We start from the raw sequence: 20,106 nt of genomic DNA on the forward strand, positions 1-20,106 counted from the left end.
AACTAAAATAAACCAAGCACTTATAAGAGACTACCATGGATTCTGGGCAAGGATCTCTGGTATTTTGACCAAGGAAAGGAATTCTAAAACATGCCTCAAATGAGAGGCAGGTTGGGGAGAGGGCAAGAGACCCTGGTTTTTTTGTGTGAGTAATGTGGACAATTAAAATCTTATTCCTTAAATTGCAAGACCTCAAATAAAAACAGGGCATGTTTTTTTGGGTTTATCCACTTCTTTCGCACCATCCTTGTTGAATTAGATCAATTAATAAAAAGCTCTGGAGAATCTGAAAGCTTGCACATTCACAGGTTATTTCGTACCAAACTTTCAGGCTTTTCCATCCTTGCTCTTCCCCCAACTCCCAAAGAAAACACCATTCCTAAAATGCAAAATGCTAATATTCCTCTCCCCTCTCTCTCACCCCATCTTATTATTATTATCTCCGATATTCCCTTGAGAAGGATTCTTTTCTTCATCTTTTGCAACAAGGGCACTTTGTTAACGAAGAAGAGCCATTGTTAGTTCTTGTGGGGTACTGCACAAGGGGCCTCCTTTCCTACCACCTCTACCTCCCCTCACACATATACACATGGCCTCTTCACTGTCTAGTAACCCTAGAAACCAGTCCACTAGCAGATTAGCACACTCAAATCAGAAACCACGTGGTTTTGGGAATTCCCAAGGGAAGGCCATTCTCTCCGGCTGTGTCTCTGTTTTCCCTCGCCCTAATGAGCTTTACAATAAGGAAATCTGTGAAGCTGAGCCAAGGCCCATAACATTATGATAGGTCTCCTGGGGGTGTGGGGGTGGGGGAGTTGATCCTCTGATTGCCTTGCCCCTTTAGCAAAATTCAGATTTCTGTTCAAGCTTAAAGCAAAAGGCAGCCTGGGCCAAATACTCAGGAATATTTGAAAGGAATATGAAATATGAACGAATGAAGATACTGTTGAAAAAGAATCGCATAACAGAACCAATAGTACACTGAAAGCAGAGTCTTCTTCAGCTTTTAAAAGAGTTGATTACATCTGAACCAGTGGTGGATTCCGGATCCCATTGCAACCGTACCGGCTGCAACGGGGCCCGGCATCCTCCACATGAACACACGTAGCATGCGCACACACACGCAGCGCACGCATGCCCTCCAGGGATGCCTCCGCGATGCTCCAGCTGCTTGGTGGAGCATCGCGCAGGCGCTGTACATGCTGCGCACGTTCACGGAAGCACCGAAGAGTTTAAAGACAGGTAAGGACCTCGGGCGGGACGGTGGGCACTTCGGAGCATCATACCGGAACGGTACCTGGTGCTCCGGGCGGGAACCGGTATGCCTGTACCAGGAAGTATCGCCTGCAACCCACCACTGATCTGAACACAGAAGTGTCTAAGCAGGGGTGAGATTCTATCGGTTCGGGTGAATCGGTAGCTCCGATGATCAGCTGGAGGTGAACCAGTTTGCTCTGACAATCAGGTGGGCCCACCCATTCGCCCCTGCGTTTACTGACCTATATTTTCTCAGCCGATTCACACAGCAGAGCGGCTTGCCACACCTCAGCTGTGTTACTCCCCAGCAGTAACGCAGCAGGTAAGTTTCCTTAAAACTGTGCACGCGAGTGAAGCACGTGATCACTGAACCAGTTTTTAAACTGGCAAGATCCCACCACATGTGAGATAGTGCTAAATTCACAGTCAGCAATGTCTACATCTGTTCTCAAACTGATGGTGAATGAATGTGTGAGTGGGAAGACTTGTGGCAAGAGCAAAATTTAGCAGAAAATGGAGGTGAGATTTTTTTTCACCAGCGTATTTTTCAGTCTCAACTATTATTTCATTTGATAATCATTGCAATATAAATATTTCAACAAACTTCCCAGATGAGGAAGTAAAGGGGAGAATTTCCCTTGATTTAAAACGTTATCTTTAAAACGTGGTCTTAAAAAACATTTTTAAACATATTCAATAATGGCCTTAATTCTGTTAAGGATATTCGCCCTACAAACAAAATCATCATTACTAAAAAAAAATAAGTCTAAATTGGTTTATCTGTCACCAACTCAAAGGTCTTCACATCATCCAATACAGGATATCCACAAGCCTTATATTATCCACTATTTCAAGACATTTTCTAAAAGTCTTGAAAAATCCCCCAACCTGCTTTCTCCTTGTACTGTTTTCTTAGCTAGACTCATTGCTTTTCCATTACACTGCAGCAAATTATCCACCCACAGAAACAGATAAAACAGAACAAGACAGGACAAGATGGAATCACAATATTCTTCAGTATAATCCATATTCCTTAAAATTCTCCGGCTGTCTGCCCACCAAAGAAGTAATCCTCAAAATCAAAAACGGGTCCTGGGAGATCTATTAATATAAATCTAGTCTATACAGGAGACTTACGACCACAACTGAGCCCAAAATTTCTGTTGTTAAATGAGACATTTGTTATGTGAGTTTAGACCCCTTTTATGACCTTTCTTGCTACGGTTGTTAAGTGAATCACTGCAGCTGATAATTTAGTAACCCGGTTGTTAAGTGAATCTAGCTTTCCCTTTGACTGTGCTTGTCAGAAGTGGCAAAAGGGGATCACATGATTTTGGGACACAGCTACGGTTATAAATATGAACCAATTGCCAAGCATCTGAATTTTGATCACATGATCACAGGGATGCTTCAAAGGTGGTAACAGTGAAAAACTGTTATAAGTCACTTTTTTTTAGTGTTGTTGTAACTTTGAACGGTCACTAAACGAACTGTGGTAAGTCAAGGACTACCTGTACTTTCTTCCTTTAAAAAAAAAATTCAGGGAGATTAAATCTTTTTTCTTTTCGTTGTTCGAGTTAGCAGAGTGGCATTTAGAATGCTGGGAAGTGGATGCAATTTATGCTACACAATTGCAGAGACAGTACTTTGGCTTTGAAGTATGACTTGCCTTTGCCCCTGGAGCTCCTGGAAACCCTGGTCCACCAGAAGGGCCAACAGGTCCCTGAAAAAGGAAACAAAACAAGTGGCTTTAGTGAGCTTGACAAAAAGCAGAACCGAGTTCTTTTAAACATTTAGCATTTTGATGCTCATTTAAGCAGTTTTGTGCTCCCCCCACCTCCGGACAGCATCTATTACACCCAAGTTTTCCTTGTTTGAACCTTTCTATGTCTTAACTATTATTTCATTTGATAATCATTGCAATATAAATATTTCAACAAACTTTTCATTATAGTTTGTCACACAGTCAGCCAAATGTTCAGATCGGATTTGGCATTTTTATCCAACTATCGAGTCCTTCCCAAGAAGCTGGGATAGGCAGATGTTGATATTGGATGGCATTAAAGATATTGCTGCAGGATATGAGCAGTTCTGACTAAAGCTGCCTTTTGCAATTGACTGATGGTGGTTTTGTAATTGTGATGGGGTTCAAGTGCTGCTTCATTTGTGTTGGGATCGTACCCAAGACACCAATTACTATCATTGCTGCCATTATGAAAACACCATTTTTTTTCATCTTTTAAATACCACCTGGTTTTTTTCTACCCTTTTTGCAAAGCTTTCATCTTAATTCTGAAACAAAGCAAAGGTATTTGTTATCAAATTGCAGTCTTTGGTATAGAGCAGTGATGACGAACCTTTTCAACACAGAGTACCCATACCGGAACGGACGTGTATATGCATGCATATGTGCATGCCGGAGCACCGAAAATGTGAAGATTGGCTGGCTGGCATGCACCTGCCAGTTTTTTTGGCCATTTTTGGAACTGTGACCTAGCTACTTGCGGGATGACCTAGCTACTTGCGGGATCGTATCCTGCCCCATACATCCCTGCGACCAATTCGCTCGCACAGAGAGGGACTCCTCCAGGTGCCGTCCACCAGACAATGTCGGGGGGCGGCGTCTAGGAGTAGAGCCTTCTCTGTTGCGGGCCCAGCCCTGTGGAATGACCTTCCCCCGGATATTAGGACCACCTCTGACCTCCGTGCCTTCCGGATAAAGCTCAAGACCCACCTATTTCAAGTAGCTGGCCTGGCTCAACTATAGTTCGTTCATACTGCTCCTGACGGGTTTTTTAATTTTTGTGACTTTTGGAATTTTATTAGGGGATTTTAAATTGTGTTTTAACTGTCTTTATTCATCTTCCTACCTCCTCCATGTACACGTATTCGTTTATTCTGTGTGTGTATTGTCCATATTGTTTTTATGTGTTTTATTGTACGCCGCCCCGAGTCCTTCGGGAGAGGGTGCGGCTAAGAAATAAATTTTATTTATTTATTTATTTATTTATTTGTTTTCAGACTGTTTTTCGGGCTGTTTTCAGGCCATTTTTCAGGCTGTTTTTCAGGCTGTTTTTCAGGCCATTTTCAGGCTGTTCGGGCCGTTTCCCAGCGCTTTCAAAAAGCAGCTGGCGATGGCGCATGTGCCCAGAGAGGGCTCTGCATGCCACCTCTGGCACGCATGCCATAGGTTAGCCATCACAGGTATAAAGGATTGGTTTTACAATATAACGTTGTTGCTTTTCATGACATCACTGGTATAACCAAGGAGAGGATTTTATTTTTTTAAAAAAAGTTAGATCATATTATTATACTTAACGATAAATGTAACAATCATTTTTCAGAAGGGGCAAAATTATAAAACAATTACTTACTGGTGGACCAGCTGGACCAGGGAGACCATCATTACCACGAGCACCCTGTGTGAACAAAATACTGACTCAGAAAAATATACCTCGTCAGACAACAGTATTGTTATATTTGGAGTTTTGCTACCAAATGGATTTAGAATTCCGAGCAAGTCTTTAGCTATTTAATAGCTGCCCTACTCCCTTGTTCTCCATCAGTATACTAACGTCTTTTCTGGACAGTCGGAGGCATGCCAGGAAGCCAAGGAGGAGAAAAAGGAAGAAGAAATATGTTAAATGAGTAGAAATCTGCTCATATACTGCTCTAACTCATGAGGCAAAATGGAATATATGAGAATGTACATGCTCATGAAAATACAAGCAATGAAAAGATCTTTGAGGCTCGCTTCTACAACTTTCCAGTTTGGGAGGCATGCAACAGCTGGAATAAAAGGGTCTAAATTAGCTTTCTTTAAATTTCAAGTTAGATATGCTACAGTTCTATATAACTCTTCTAGAAAAAAATCTGTTTTTTAATCATCTATGTCTTTTGGTTCACAAGAGAAAAAGGAAGATCATACTAGTCTTGAAAAAATCATGGCAAACAACAACAACATCCTTCAATTTTAGGACATCTGAGTCATATCTAAGGCCATTCTTTGAACAATGGGTTTTAGAAAGGATTGTACTTTTCTACAGGGCTGTAGTTCAAATCTCACACAATCCCAGAGCCTGAGCAGGGCCTCTTGTAGGAGTCCTTCTCAGCAGCTAATGGGTTGACATTCCTGCCCTCCTGTAACTAAAGACTAATTGCTTGGCCTAGTTGCTCCTGTCTCAGGCAACGGGCCAGGAAAGCAAATGGAAAGGTGAGGCCAAAGGGTCACGTGACTCTCATCAGCACAATCCAAAACCCTCAAGGGGATGCCATCAAAGGACTTAAAGCAAAACAAAAAACATGCCTCCTTCACATGCCTCCCTTCAATTATAGTAAAAAACTAAGTTTGTGCAAACATAACTCCTTAAAGAATAAACCACTCAGATAACTCAGAAGAGCTTTTGATAAGACCGTTCAAAGAGCAAATCCATAGGATCGCTCAATTGCAAACCACACAGCTTATTGAATTATTTGCTTAGGCCAAGTTAAAACCCCTTTTAAACATCCCAACTGTATACTCTGAATAAAATTATTTGCTTTCTCCTTCAAAAGTTTATATTCCCCTATTTTGAAGTGGAACTATTTTAAAAATGTGTTTGTTGTTGCTTTAACAATTACTATTAAAAATCTTTTTTTTCCCACCACAAGTGTAAACTGTCTTTGTATTTGGTAAGCGGTAAGAAACCTACAAAAACTATAGTGATGACAAAATAGTCCCCAGGAAATTACCTTCCTGTTGCCAAGACTCATGTAGTGGCAAAACCAAGGAAACAAGAATGACATAGATTTTAGGAAACTATATTTAATACTATACTGGGGTAAAAACAGGGTAGGTTTTCAACAATCACTTTCCACCCTCAAATGTATTGCAGTCAGTCAGTAAAAACAAAATCTCTTAATTCCCACCACCACCACCACACACACACACCTGTCAAATTAGGACTCGCCTATTCTGAGATGAACCATGTATCTTGTCCCTCACTTTCTCTCAATCTCTTACATCTCTTCAATATGATGGATTTAAATTTAGTCATAGGAAATGGTAAATCCTACTTTTTCTTACTACTGCAAATCTTGATTTACTACTATTGAGTAACTTGATTACTTCAGCTCCTTAATTTCTTTGACATTTCAAATCTGTGCAAATAAACAGTCTGGAACCTAAGCCAAAAACAATCCTGCTGAGTTTTATAATGACCATTAGAGAAATTTTACCATATGGTAAAAAAAAAAGCCAAAAGAGATTTCAGGCAATGTTTAGTACAGTGGCAAATGAGGGATCACATCTTTTTGAGATGTGAAATGAACCAAGGGGAGAATTTATTTTGACTTATAGCTCTGTAAAAATATCTGCACCTGAAAGTTCAGCTTTGTTTTGCATTGTACTTACAGTACACTGCAGATTTTACCCACTGACATTACACAAATCACCATTTCTCAGACTAATTGGCTATGCAAAGTTTTTGAGAAAATCAAACGGAATGGACCATGTATGTCATCTTATGCTCCTTGGAGAAAGGACAGGGCAGGAACAAAATAAGCAAATATATGGAATAGGTCTGTTCCAATAACCTTTTACAGAGAAATCCTTCCTATTGTCCAATCAGTGGGTTAATCTTATGACTATATTATTTGTATTCCTTTGAGTCAGTGTTGACTTCTGTCGACTGCCTGAACAGGTTCCTGCAGTGTTCTTGGTACGGTTTTGGGGAAGCAGTTTGCCCTTGTCTCCTTCCTAGGACTGAAAGTGGCTGGCCCAAGATCACTCAGCTGGTTTTTGTGCCTAAGGTGGAACTAGAACTCATGGTCTTCCAGTTTCTAACCTGAAGACTTAACCACCACTCAAAAGGGCTCTCTACTAATTCTATAAGATCTGAGATTAAGCATCTCAGGTACATCCAAATTTACATCTACATTAAGATGCTATTTCATTCTCCTGCCTTCCAGAAGTTGCTTCTAGAGCCATTAACCTAGAAGCTTTACTTCAAAAGGCAACCCACGCTACATGTTGCTTCCATAATCTTGTTGTATATGATAGTTAAGGAAAGGCAGGTAGAAAGAAGAAAGGAAGGAAGACCTCATTACATTGGCTTTTCTTTTATTGCAGCCTTCCTCAGTCTGGGCAATTTCCAATTTCTCTCTAAACAGCCCAATCATTTCTGAGAATTTAGGTCTGCACAACTAGCAGGTGCCCAAGACAGGTTTAGCACAAAATTTAATCCTATATTTGAGGTCCAGAACACAAGATAATTAAAACTGTTTTCCACACAAATGCTTCCCTTTAATTAACACTGCTGTTGTACAGCTTCACTATTCATGGCACAGTAAATGCTACCATCCTTATCCTAAGGGTATATTAAAAAGTATGTGTGGTTTGCGTGCACAGCCCTCATAGTACTGCATTAATTTCCCTTCATCTTTTACATTAGGAGGATGCACCGCTACTCCAGGAGATTGAATTGGCCACAGTGAATTAGATGGAGATTGCAAAGAGGGCAAGGATTTTCTGCTGAAGGCATAGATTATGCCAGTGGTGGGTTTCTACGGTTTGCACCGGTTCAGGTGAACTGGTAGTGGGAATTAGGCCTGGGTCGCAGAACTGGCAACGGCCCAGGCTGGCCTCGCCCCTGAACCAGTTTCCTGGTCTCTGCTGCCATTGCCGGCATGTTTTTTAGTAGTTTTTCATGTTTTTCGCGCTTGCGCAGAATAATTTACAGTGAACTGCGCGCACACACACAAAGCAAACCAGTACCAACACCGGCAGGAACCCACCCCTGGTTTATGCATTCTGTAGATGTAAAAAGCACTCAAGCAACATGTCCAGAAGGCAAGATCTGCAACGTTCAAACTATGCTGATACTTACAGCAGCACCAGATGGGCCAGGACGTCCTCTTTCACCTGGAAGGCCACGGGGACCCTAAGGAATAATAGAAGCAAAAGTTTAAAAGGTATTACAGCCCTACAGTCCTTTAAGAGAGCTGTCTTCTGAAAACTAATATCCTGTGTGTTTTATCTTCTAGTGCGACCAAATTCGCACTGGCCACAGTAGATGTGCAGATGCCCTCTATACCATCATTGAATTGCAACTGTAGGGCCAAACTATTCAACATGTAATGACAGAGTGTCAAAAAGGAGTCTATAATAGAGACTTTGCTGATTTCCTGGCTGTGACAAATGAAGAGAAAAATTGTATCTGTAATCTAGACATATTTATTTTAGATCTTACATTTCATATTTTGTATTTTTATCTTTTGTTTTTATTGAAATGTGATGTGAATGTGTCATGCGATAAATAATAATAATTCACCTGTGAAATGCCTGCTAGGATATACAAGCAAGAGATGCAGAGAGAGAGAGATCTGAATACTGTAGTAGTCTACTGTTTGTGTGTATGCATTTTCCATGATTGATACTGTGCACAAGCTGCACATACATGCTGTGACTAAGGAAGCATGGGTAGGAAATTACTTTACATAAGAATTCTACCTGCGTCATCTAGAATCTATGGAACTCAAAATGTAAAGGCAGTCTGTTTGTATTAACCTATGGGGATGCAAAGAAGGGATATGTAGATGGACAAAGTATGCTCTATATGGATAATCAGATATGGACAATGGCCAACCTACAATGTTGGTGATAACGATTAAAAATAACGGAACAATGGATCCTCACCATAGGACCAGGAGAACCATTCTCCCCAGAAGATCCAGCTTCACCCTAGAGAAAAAAAGGAACAATGGTAACTAAACTATTACTGTTTGTTTGTTTGTTTGTTTTGTTTGTTTGTTTTGTTTGTTTGTTTTGTTTGTTTTATTGGATTTATATGCCGCCCTTCTCCCAAAGGACTCAGGGCAGCGTACTACATTAAAAAACACACATCCCGAAAAGTTAAAAAGAAATTAAATACATATCCCAAAAAACAAACCCAATTTATAGGACAATACATTTAAAAAATGAGATAAAAATTAACAGGCCATGCCGGCTTGCTGGAAAAGCCAACTTTTTATTATTAGAAATTTGTGTCATTTATTAATAATAATAATAATAGTAATAGTAATAATAATAATAATAATAATAATAATAATAATAATAATAATAATAATAATAATAATAATAATAATAATAATAGTAATAATATATTTATTTATTTCTTAGCCGCACCCTCTCCCGAAGGACTCGGGGCGGCGTACAATGAAACATATGAAATAAATATGTGGACAAAACAAACATATAACAGAGACATATACTGAGACACACACAAATTAGACATTTGTGTCATTAAACAGAAAATACAAAACAGATTGGGACATCATAGTTGGCCTCAGTTGCAAAATCATTACTACCTTTCACATCAAGGGAACACTAGAGGGAAATTCAAAAACATGGAAAACACATCAATAGCTAACTGATGGCTGGACATTTCAACACATCTTCATTAGAGGATGCCCTATATAGTTATTAGATTCTGTAAGAGGTGAATCAGTTTCAGCTTGGTACCAAAAGCTTGGTACCAAGTTAGCCATGTTAACACTTAATCACTGTTCAGGGAGTACAGGTAGTTCTCTTTAGTGATCATAATTGGGGCCTGCAATTCAGCCATTAAGCAAAACAGTTGCTAAGTGAAACCAAGACTGCGCTTACTTTACTTCAGCTTTCCTTTACTTTACAGACTTGAAATCATAAATGTGAACATTGGTTTCAAAGTTACTTTTTCATCACAGTCATAACTGTGAATGCTCGCTAATCAGGCAGTTGCTAAACAAGGACTACTTGTGGTGAATTATCCTGCTGCAAAAGAACTCCAGTTTTCTAGAACTGAGAGTTATTGAGGTGGAACGTGTTCTGGATTCCCTGGATTTCAAAGGAGCAAAATTTAGACAGCAAAAAAGACCGGCTGGTAGGTAGAGATCAAGATAGCTCTTCTCTTAAAGTTCTCAGAATATATTTTTAACGATGCAAATAGCTTCTTTTAGTTGAGAAAGATTTCTGTAGGTCAACTGTTCAAAAGTATTAACCAGTGGTAGCTTGCCTTCAGAAGTTGTGGGTGCTTCATCACTGGAGGTGTCTAAGAAGAGGCTGAACAGCCACCTGTCTGAAATGGTAAGGTTTCTTGCTTGAGCAGTGGGTTGGATTAGAAGACCTCTAAGGTCCCTTCCAGCTCTATTCTGAATGATTGATTGATTGATTGATTGATTGATTATTGTCTATCACAGTATAAAGTAGGACCTAGGTGTCCTGGGAATCCTCATACATACTCCTTCACAATGCAAGTTTCTTAATATACAATTCCAATTGTTTTTAAGATAGGATGGCTAGAGATATCATAATGCAATGGGTAGTAAGTGTCACCACAGAGATTAGCAAAAGGAACACCAATTGGTGGCCATAAAATAATAAAACTATAAGTACACACTGTATCAATATGACATAATTAATATAATCATGATTTAACTATTTTCAAATAACAGTTTTTGCTGGTTTGTTTAAAAAGTGAAAACAAATGTAAAATTTCTTTTAAAAATATTTTCATTGTTTAATGTCTGACTTGGCATCTTTGCTGAACTGATTTCTGTATCAGTAGAAATCAGCATCCTTTTAACAGGGAGTGTTTCTCCCTTCTACAATAACCGTAACTGCTGCTCCTTTTCATGTAACTTTCTTGAGGGGGAAAAAATCTAGACTAGCAAAGTGGCAGCTGAGATTCTTTTTCTATCAAATGAATTTCAATCTAGGAATGGTTAATTTTTCTTTTCCTGACTGCAACCATTGGATTCAACGTAATCGAAGTTTTCCTTTAAAAAAAGTAGGAATTGATCAGTTATAATTTAATATTTGGGAGTGGGTGGGAAATGAATAAAAGACACAAATAAATGTAAGCTTAACAATATGCTAAAAGAATAGCAAGGTTTTCACCAATCAGTTGTTAGGATGGGAGTTCTCGGTCCTACCTTAGCACCTGGAGCACCAGCTTCTCCTTTAGAGCCATCTAAACCAGGATATCCCTAGAAGAGAGAGTGGGAGAACTGTAGGGATCAATTCTGAATTAAATTAAAAATTTAAAATCTCATCTGCAAAATACAAACTTACTCTGTGACCTTTGACACCAGGAAGACCTGGGGTGCCAGGGAAACCTCGAGCACCCTAAATTTAAATGAGAAATTAATTGGTTAAAAAAATAGACACACGTTTTCTAAAACACACATGCAACAATTCCTACATTACTGCTAACTTTGTAACAGATTAAAAACTACAATATCTGCAAAAGTTAAAGGAAAAACTGGGTTTCTAATTCAATAGTCTTTTACATAGAACTAGATCAGTCGGGCGCACAGATGTTTATCACAATAAAAGAAAACAGTCGGACAAAAAATGGCCTTTATAACCCTTTGTTTCCTTCTCGATCTGATTATCTTCATCATTAAAGGGAAGGTGAGAATATTTTGCTTGCTGCCTGTTATTTACTTCCTCCTTTCGGTATCCCGATTTAATTTCAGTCCTTTCACTTCGGGATATACAGAATTACAGTGCTGCAGTAAAGGTACCGAAAAAGCAGGGTGTTAGTACTACCCACTTAGCATCATGGAGGTTGCAATTTTCAGTCTGTCACCAGGAAGAGAAAAGAAAGACCTTTTGGCCCCAAACACTATAATTTTATACTGTGCCTCTTGTAACCTGCAAAAATCGGAGGATTGTGGTTTTTGAATCTAGCTACGTATCTATACTGATACAGAGGACACAGCCATACCTGAGGTCCAGGTAATCCACGCTCTCCTGATTTGCCTGGTTTGCCTGCTTCACCCTGAAAAAAAGATAAAATGGAGACGCAATTTTATTTAGGAAGGATCTCATTTACATAAAATATGTCACCAAACAAGTGGATAAGACTCATCAAAATTCTGCTCGGCTGGGCCTGATCTATGATAAAATCCAGCATTTTATTGTCAAAACATTGCAAGCACAAAAAGATATCTTTATTTTTAAAAGTACAGGATGTGTTTTTTCTTTCACAAACAGAAATACAGAAGAATCAGACAACCCCTGGCTTTTCTTCCTTTTTCTCATGAGCCCCAAAATTAGTTACCATTTTTAAATGAAAAAGAACTAAATTTAGACCCTCATTACTTCAATTCTCCCTTTGCATATGCTTAACAGTTCATTCCTTTAAAATATATGTTCAGAAGCAGATTAACGCCATGGAATTGTCTATTTTAGGGTTAGGCAATTGGGACATTCTAAACGTCAATTCCATAGTATGAATGTACCTGTGTACTCACTTCCATTGTACTCACTTTTGTTGCCAGCAATTTAGACATTAATGGCCATGAGTTGCATTATTTTGAGGGAACAGCACATTTACACTGTTATACAAGCTGTATACTCACTACTTTAAATTGTAGCCAAGTGTCATTTCTTCAGTGTTATCACATGAAAAGCTATACTTAAATATTTACAAAATGTGAAGGGGTGTACTCACTTCTGTCATATACTGTATGCAGACATGAAATGCTCTAATCTTCGTTACCAGATCGAAACTGGGAGCGCACGTGCATGCTCGCTTCGCTCACACGTGGTGCTTCTGCGCATGCGCAGAATCTTCTGCACATGCGCAGAGCATCCACGATGACGTCTGGGCAGGTGGGCAGCCTCCTGCCACCGCCACTACTGGTTCGCCTGAACTGGGGCGAACTGGCAGAATACCACCTTTGACTGTATGTACTGTACATATGACTGACAAACAGAATCTGGAACAAAATAGTGCTATGTGGGATATTCCTGGTAAGTGGGTGGGCAATCATGTCCCTTTCTATTTCATCCTTCTCTGGTTTTTAGCTTTCTGGGGTGTTTTTTCTGCTTCTTCTCAACAGCTGATCAGCCAGTAAACATTCTCAGTTAATGAACGGTTGGAGGAAGTGGGTATGTTTAGTCTAACAAAGAGAAGGACAAGGAGTGGCATGATAGCAGTCTTCCAATATTTGAAAGGCTGTGACAGAGAAGAAGAGGCCAACCTATTCTCCAAAGTACCTGAAGGCAGGACAAAAGTTAATGTATAGAAAGAGATCTTGCCTAGAAAGAAGGGGAAAATTCCTGACAGTGAGAACTATTAATCAGTGGAATGACTTGCTTCCAGAACTTGTGGGTGCTCCACGGGGCGTTATTGACTTACCTTCCCTACCGGTTTGCAAATGGGAGCATGTGCTCGCTTCATTGGCACATGCCACCTCCGTGCATGCGCTCAGCCTTCCGCACATGCGCTTTTGGTGAAAAAAGGGCCTAAATGGGATGCCATAGAGCCGGGGCGGGTGGGCGGGGCCACCTGCGATTTTCACTACTGGTTCAGGCGAACTGATCAGAACTGGTAGAATACCACCTCAGGTGCTCCAATAATGGAGGTTTTTAAGACGAGATTGGACAGCCATTTGTCCAGAATAGTATAGGTCTCCTGTTTGGGCAGGGGGTTGGACCAGAAGACCTCCAAGGTCCCTTCCAGTTCTGTCATTTTGCATTTCTGTTGTGGGTTGTGATGCAACAATTCATTCTTTCTTTTAAATGGTATACATCTGTACACCTTGGCGTCTACAAACACCTTCCTCTTCAGCATAATTATATTAGAATCCACATCTCCCTTCTGAGAACAAATGATTTATTGGTGTAGGGTAATTGATATAAACATCAAGATATAATATTTAAATAAACATTTTAACATAACGCTTCTAGGAACCCCCTCCTTCACTTAAGCTGATTCATCTATGCTGATCTTACTATTGGGAAGTTTAAGAAAATAATACTCACATCATCTCCTGGTTTTCCGGGTAATCCAGGTGGCCCACGGGGACCCATTGCACCCTAGAAGATAAAGGAAAAATATAACTGAGAAGAATGAAATATGAAATAAGGGGTGGTAATGACACAGCCTAAACTTGGTATGGCATTGAGCAACAAATGAGATAGCGGGACACATAGGCTGGTTCCTTGACTCATCATAAACTGGGTTCAAATTCTGCCTCAGCTGAGGACTTCCCAAATCATGTTATTTCTTCCTATATCTGATTCAGGGATTTAGCAATAGCAATAGCACTTAGACTTATATACCGCTTCATAGTGCTTAACAGCCATTTCTAAGTGATTTACAGAGTCAGCATATTGCCTCCAATAAGCTGGGTCCTCATTTTACCCACCTCAGAAGGATGGAAGGCTGAGTCAACCTTGAGCCTGGTGAGATTCGATCTGCCAAACTACTGGCAGCCAGTGATCAGCAGAAGTAGCCTGCACTACTGCATTCTAATCACTGCGCCACCGTGGCTCATTTAAGCACCAATTTCCTTGAAAACAGCTTTTTCAATACCAAGCGAAAAGATATCTACCATGTGTATTAACAAGGAATCATCTACGATCCCCGGCAATACAACTGCCTAATAAGGGGGATACTATAGAGGAGTCTTTGTGTAGAAAAGGAAAAATATTATTTGCTGTAACACAGGACCTGGGATTATTCATTTAAAGCAAACAGTGGGAGATTCAAGACAGATAAAGATTAATATGTAGACAACGCATAGCTCAGGAGTTGTTATGAGCACAAATTAACTTTAAAAGGGGAATAGCCAAATTCATGGAAGACAAAGCAGCATTTTCAATTAATGCATGGCAGATATAAAGATTTGATGTTGTAGAGGTGCACCGACAGATTAAGGAAGATCAGCCATATTCCTGAATCCACTAGTGAATGGTTCTTCGGTTATACCACCAACACTCTCAAACATCAACATCTGCCTATACCAGATGCTTGGGAAGGACTCAACAGATAGATAAAAATGCCAAATCCAGTTTAAACACTTGGCTGACTGTGCAATCAATCGTAATAATAAATAAGGATCATTTTAGGAACAGGATTACAGCTTTTATGCTTCTCATAACCTTTCTTAGTTCTGCTTTGAATTGATATTTCCTTCAGTTAGTTATCGGTGGGGGGGGGGTTTAGTGAGCAAATGTAATCACATATTAAGGCAACTAGTATAAATAGGCATAGTATAAAGTATAAATACAGTACAGTATATGTAATACTTATATAGTTACAAGTAAAGTCCAAACTTCAATAAAAAATCCTTTGAAGATTGTTCACACATAAAGCATCTCTAATTTCTCGGCAATGAAATAGTAGCTATAAAGATTAAAGATTAAGAACCAGCAAATCAGATATGTTCCTGAAAAAGCTATCTGAAGCAAACAAATAAAAATTGAAACTATGTTTCTAAAATCAATAAGGCAAAGGTATGGGTCTCTGAAGCTTTCTTTGAAGTCCCAGAGCTCTTTCTGATTGACAGCTTGCAACAAAAATGCTACATGGGACTTCCATTCTCAGAAGCAGAGCCATATCAAACTTCACCATATCCTGAAATTGTTTTCATATGCAAAACGAAACTATAAATTGCCCTTAGTTACTTGCAGGATTTTATATTCTTCCTAAAGAAATGGGAACACATTTATAATTTTTCAAGCATTTCCATCTCAGTAGCTATTCATGTAGATTTCCATCAACATCCTGCATGAACCTTCAAAATCATCTTATTCACAGAGGCAACTGACAATGACAAAGTAACTTCCCAGTGTGCCAGTGTATTTATACCAGATTTAAACCATAAATCCTCATCTACTATTCCTAGTTTCTTCTCTATTGATATCTTCCTCACCCTGATCCAAAGAAAAAAGACTCCTTAACTACTTCTACCTGGACCAACAATTTCTGTCCTACCATTAATCTGAGCCTGGATCAGTCCATGCGGGACATTTACTTTGTGTTCACATATATAACTTTGTTGCTTGTATCTTTATGATTTATATTGTTTTATTTAGTTTTTCCTAGTATAGTTTATGTTGATTGCCTATTTAGTATCCTATTACTATCACTGTGTTATATCTTGACTTATGATGTATTTTTATTATGATTATGATCATGATGTATCACTTACAGCTTTTATGTACACTGAGAGTTTATGCACCAAAGACAAATTCCTTGTGTCACCAATCATACTTGGCCAATAAAGAATTCTATTCTATTCTGTTCTGTAATAGATACACAGGCCCACTAATCTTTATACATAAGCTTCCTGCTGCTAATTTGAATATATGTGACCATGGGCAGCAAACCATAGATCTCAAGAATTGTTACCTGTTGGATTTGTTCAAGCCTTCTTTAAAAAGAATACACACAATCACAAACTAGGAAAGTGATTTTTAAAAAGCCAGATGAGATAAGGCAATGACTAAGACTCTTCCACGTTGCTGTTGCTTCCCATCCCTGATCCCTCAAAGTGATCTGTAGATAACTTGAAAATTGTCTGAATTCTGCCAATTTAGAAATGTTGAGAATATGGAAAGAAAATAGTTGCTCCTACCCAAACAGCTGCAGGTTTAACAACCATAATTATAAAAAAAAATAGAAATCCATTCATCCCCTCTTTAAAGGAAAGAAAGAAGAACCTAACAGACTGAAGGTCTTTGAAGGCAGTTGGAATGCTCAAGTCTTGTCATTTTCATCCTATTTGTTTTGGGCAAGATATGAGATCAAGGAAATTGTTCAGCCAACTTTCTCCTCACAGGATATTCTGCTCTAGCTGAAGGTCAAGAGCTCAATGGAAGTGGTGGCAAGAGTTCACTCCAACGTGGGAATGGCCTCTCCTCAGTACCAAGCATTTCCATCTGGAAACTGGCCTTAGAATGGTTTCTTTTGTACAGTCTAGTTGAAACCAGTCACAAATTGGCTCCCTTGCCAAAGACATGGGATTGCCTAGATGTCAAGCTAATCTAAGAGGGTTGCAAATACATTGTGTGGAAATTCCAACAACTTTCATATAACCTGTATATCATACTGTCATGACCCCTCCCCCATAGCGCAATAGTTAAGTTGATACAGCAGTAGATGCCTATTTTAATTACTAGGGCAATAATAAAAGTATAATTGTTTAAAATATGCTGCCCAGTAAATAATATCCAGGTATAAAAATATAATAAAATACTGTATATGAAATAAAACTTTAAGTTAAAAAAAATCAAAAACCTCAAAGCATTCATGGAAGGACAATTTATACAACAGAGTAATAAACTGAATAAAAAAGAGACAAAAATATACAATAATTCTAAATATAAAGAGAAAAGAGAATAAACTAATGAGATCTCTGGAGAGAGTAAAAAATCCCACAGCAAATTAAACTCCTACAGTGTCATCTTTCTATGTTAATTGTGTGTGTGTGAGAGAGGGAAATAAAATGGAATGTTGTTACACAAAGGAATTTTGACTCAGCAAAATTCCTGAGAAAAGAAAAGGGGAAAAATATTACAGAAAGAGAAAATTGCGGTGCTCAATAATGTAAGCATTGAAAGAAAATTTCATCAGTACAGTATTATACAATACTATCTAAGAGAAGAAATTTCATTTGCAAGGACAAATGAATACTTTAAGAAACAAGATTTACCAAGTCAACAAATACCTGAAGATGAACAATGAAGGGACCAATAAAATAAGGGAAATTTGGAATGCTATTTTAAAAAATCAAACAAAATAAAATATTTGGATCATAGGCTTCTTATTAAAATTATTTTGAAGATGACCTTTTATTACCTTTGAAAAAAAATGATGAACTCTGTTTTTGATACTAAAAAGACACTGGGTAGTTGGACAGGAATATATATAGCACTGATTCCTAAAGAAGGATGGGATTTGACATTGCCCCCCCAAAATATAGGCTAATATCATTACTGAATGATCATTATGAGATATTCATAATTTTAGCTAAAAGACTGAAAAATGTTCTATGTTATCTATGAAGATCAATATGGCAATTAGAAGATAACATTAACAATGTTGTTAATGTATTAGATACTTGGAGCAATGCAATGAAAAACAAACTGCCTCCATATTTCTTGATGCAGAATAAGCTTTTTATAATTTCAACTGGAATTTTCTGTTTAAAATTTTGGAAGATACTGATTTCAGAGAGAACTTTATTACAGTACATGACTGAAATACCGTAGCTGTATAAATTACAAACCCACAAATAATTATGAATGAGGAATTGATAATGACTTGTGAAATACAAAAAGGTAGAGATGCCCATTTTGAATACAGCTATAAGACAAGATGAGAGTGTTGCTGGAGTTAAGTTTAAAAAGATTATAAACTAAGGGCATTCACCAATGATTTGGTTTTAATTTTGGAAATTCCTATAGAAGGGTTATACATATTAATGGGAAAATTAAGAGAATTTGGTACATTGGTTTATAAACTAAGGGCATTCACCAATGATTTGGTTTTAATTTTGGAAATTCCTATAGAAGGGTTATACATATTAATGGGAAAATTAAGAGAATTTGGTACATTGGTTGGATTTAAAAATACCATAAGGAAAAAACAAAGATGTTGAGAGAAAATATGAAATCCAAAAATAATTGTCTGTGAAAACAGGTTTTCAGATTGAGAAAAATAAAATATCTGGGTATCATTATAACTAACCAGATTTGTATGTTATTTGAAAATAATTTCTTTTAAAGTATGAAATGAAATTAAGAAAGATTTAAGAAGATGAGGGAAATGACAATTGTCCTTGTAAGAATTTTTATCGTAAAAATGAATGTGTTGTCTAGAATGTTGTTCTTGTTTCAGACAAGAACAAGAATTAAGAATTGATGCATCATTTAAATAGGGACAAAAAGACATATCCAGATTTATATGGCAGGGGGGAAAGCAAGGATTAAATGAGAGAGTTTCCAAGATAGAAAGAGAAGGACTGGGATTACCTGATTTTAAACTGTATTTTGCTGCCTGTTGTTTGTTTTAGATGCAGGAATAGCTTTTGTTAAGAAACAAAAGATTTTTAAATGTGGCAGATCATTGTCTGAAGCTTGGGTGGCATGATTAGTTATAATATGACAAAGTTAAAGTACAAGTAGATTTTAAAAAATTGTGAACGCCATACTACGGATATAGAACAGGTACAAACCCAGATTATACCCAAAATATTTGTGTTGGCCTCAACTCAAGAAACATGGTTCTTTCTCTCTAACCAAAGATAAATGATTAACATATAAAGAGGGTCAGATAGTTTTAGTTTTAATGGTTCCCATACGCACAATTCAGAGAGGTTTAATATAAAGTTACTAGGAATAGAATGTGATAAATCTGAAAATAAATTCTGTACAAATGATGAACACACAATGGCTAAAATGTATAAACTTTTCTTAAGATTTGGAAATACAGGAAGAATAATTTAAGGAATGTACAATGGACTAAGAATGCTGGTTATAATATTCAAATAGATCAATGTGAAGAATGTGATTTAAAAGTCCCAAGGCTCATAATATCTGGCTGATTGGGCTAAGGTCCTGTATATCTGTAATAAGCATCTGCTATTTGAATAGCATATACATCCCCAAACCCCCTATAATAGAATTGTTGGCTTCATAGAACTAAAGTGAGGCAAAGTAACAAACTAGGAAGTTGGGATGGTTATCCCCAATTCTCTCACCCTATGCTCTGTTATTGTTCCCATTTCTCTCTTTTGATCCCAGGATTAAAATTAGTGCAATTGGAGACGATTGCTCTGAGGGAAAGGATTGAGGGGAAATATACACAGGAGAAAAACTGTTAAACACAGACCATTTCTTCCTAAAAGTGTACTTTGTGTTACTATTAAGGTAATAAAGGGTTTTACTGAGCTGAGTTTAAAAAGGGCAGACTCCTTTTCTTCCCTTCGCTTGATGGATCCATATTTATATCGGTTGCAACATCCCAGGTCATGTGATTACCTCTTGTGACAAGTAAATTCAATGGAGAAGCCAAATTCATTTAACAATCA

At 38.0% G+C, this 20,106-nt stretch overlaps 1 protein-coding gene across 2 annotated transcripts in view; it reads right to left on the minus strand.

The window, feature by feature from the left end:
• COL2A1 (collagen type II alpha 1 chain) overlaps positions 1 to 20,106 on the minus strand; it is a 91,435-nt gene that overhangs the window by 55,242 nt on the left and 16,087 nt on the right. For both annotated transcript variants that reach the window (XM_081936533.1, XM_081936532.1), the window contains 8 exons: positions 14,051 to 14,104; positions 12,006 to 12,059; positions 11,348 to 11,401; positions 11,209 to 11,262; positions 8,933 to 8,977; positions 8,124 to 8,177; positions 4,632 to 4,676; positions 2,927 to 2,980 (listed from right to left, as the gene is read on the minus strand). In XM_081936533.1, the coding sequence (XP_081792659.1) occupies positions 2,927 to 2,980; positions 4,632 to 4,676; positions 8,124 to 8,177; positions 8,933 to 8,977; positions 11,209 to 11,262; positions 11,348 to 11,401; positions 12,006 to 12,059; positions 14,051 to 14,104 (414 nt within the window). The remainder of the gene's footprint in view (positions 1 to 2,926; positions 2,981 to 4,631; positions 4,677 to 8,123; positions 8,178 to 8,932; positions 8,978 to 11,208; positions 11,263 to 11,347; positions 11,402 to 12,005; positions 12,060 to 14,050; positions 14,105 to 20,106) is intronic.

This window comes from Natrix helvetica (genome assembly GCF_964273705.1).
Source record: "Natrix helvetica genome assembly, chromosome: 1".
Classification (NCBI taxonomy): domain Eukaryota; kingdom Metazoa; phylum Chordata; class Lepidosauria; order Squamata; family Natricidae; genus Natrix; species Natrix helvetica.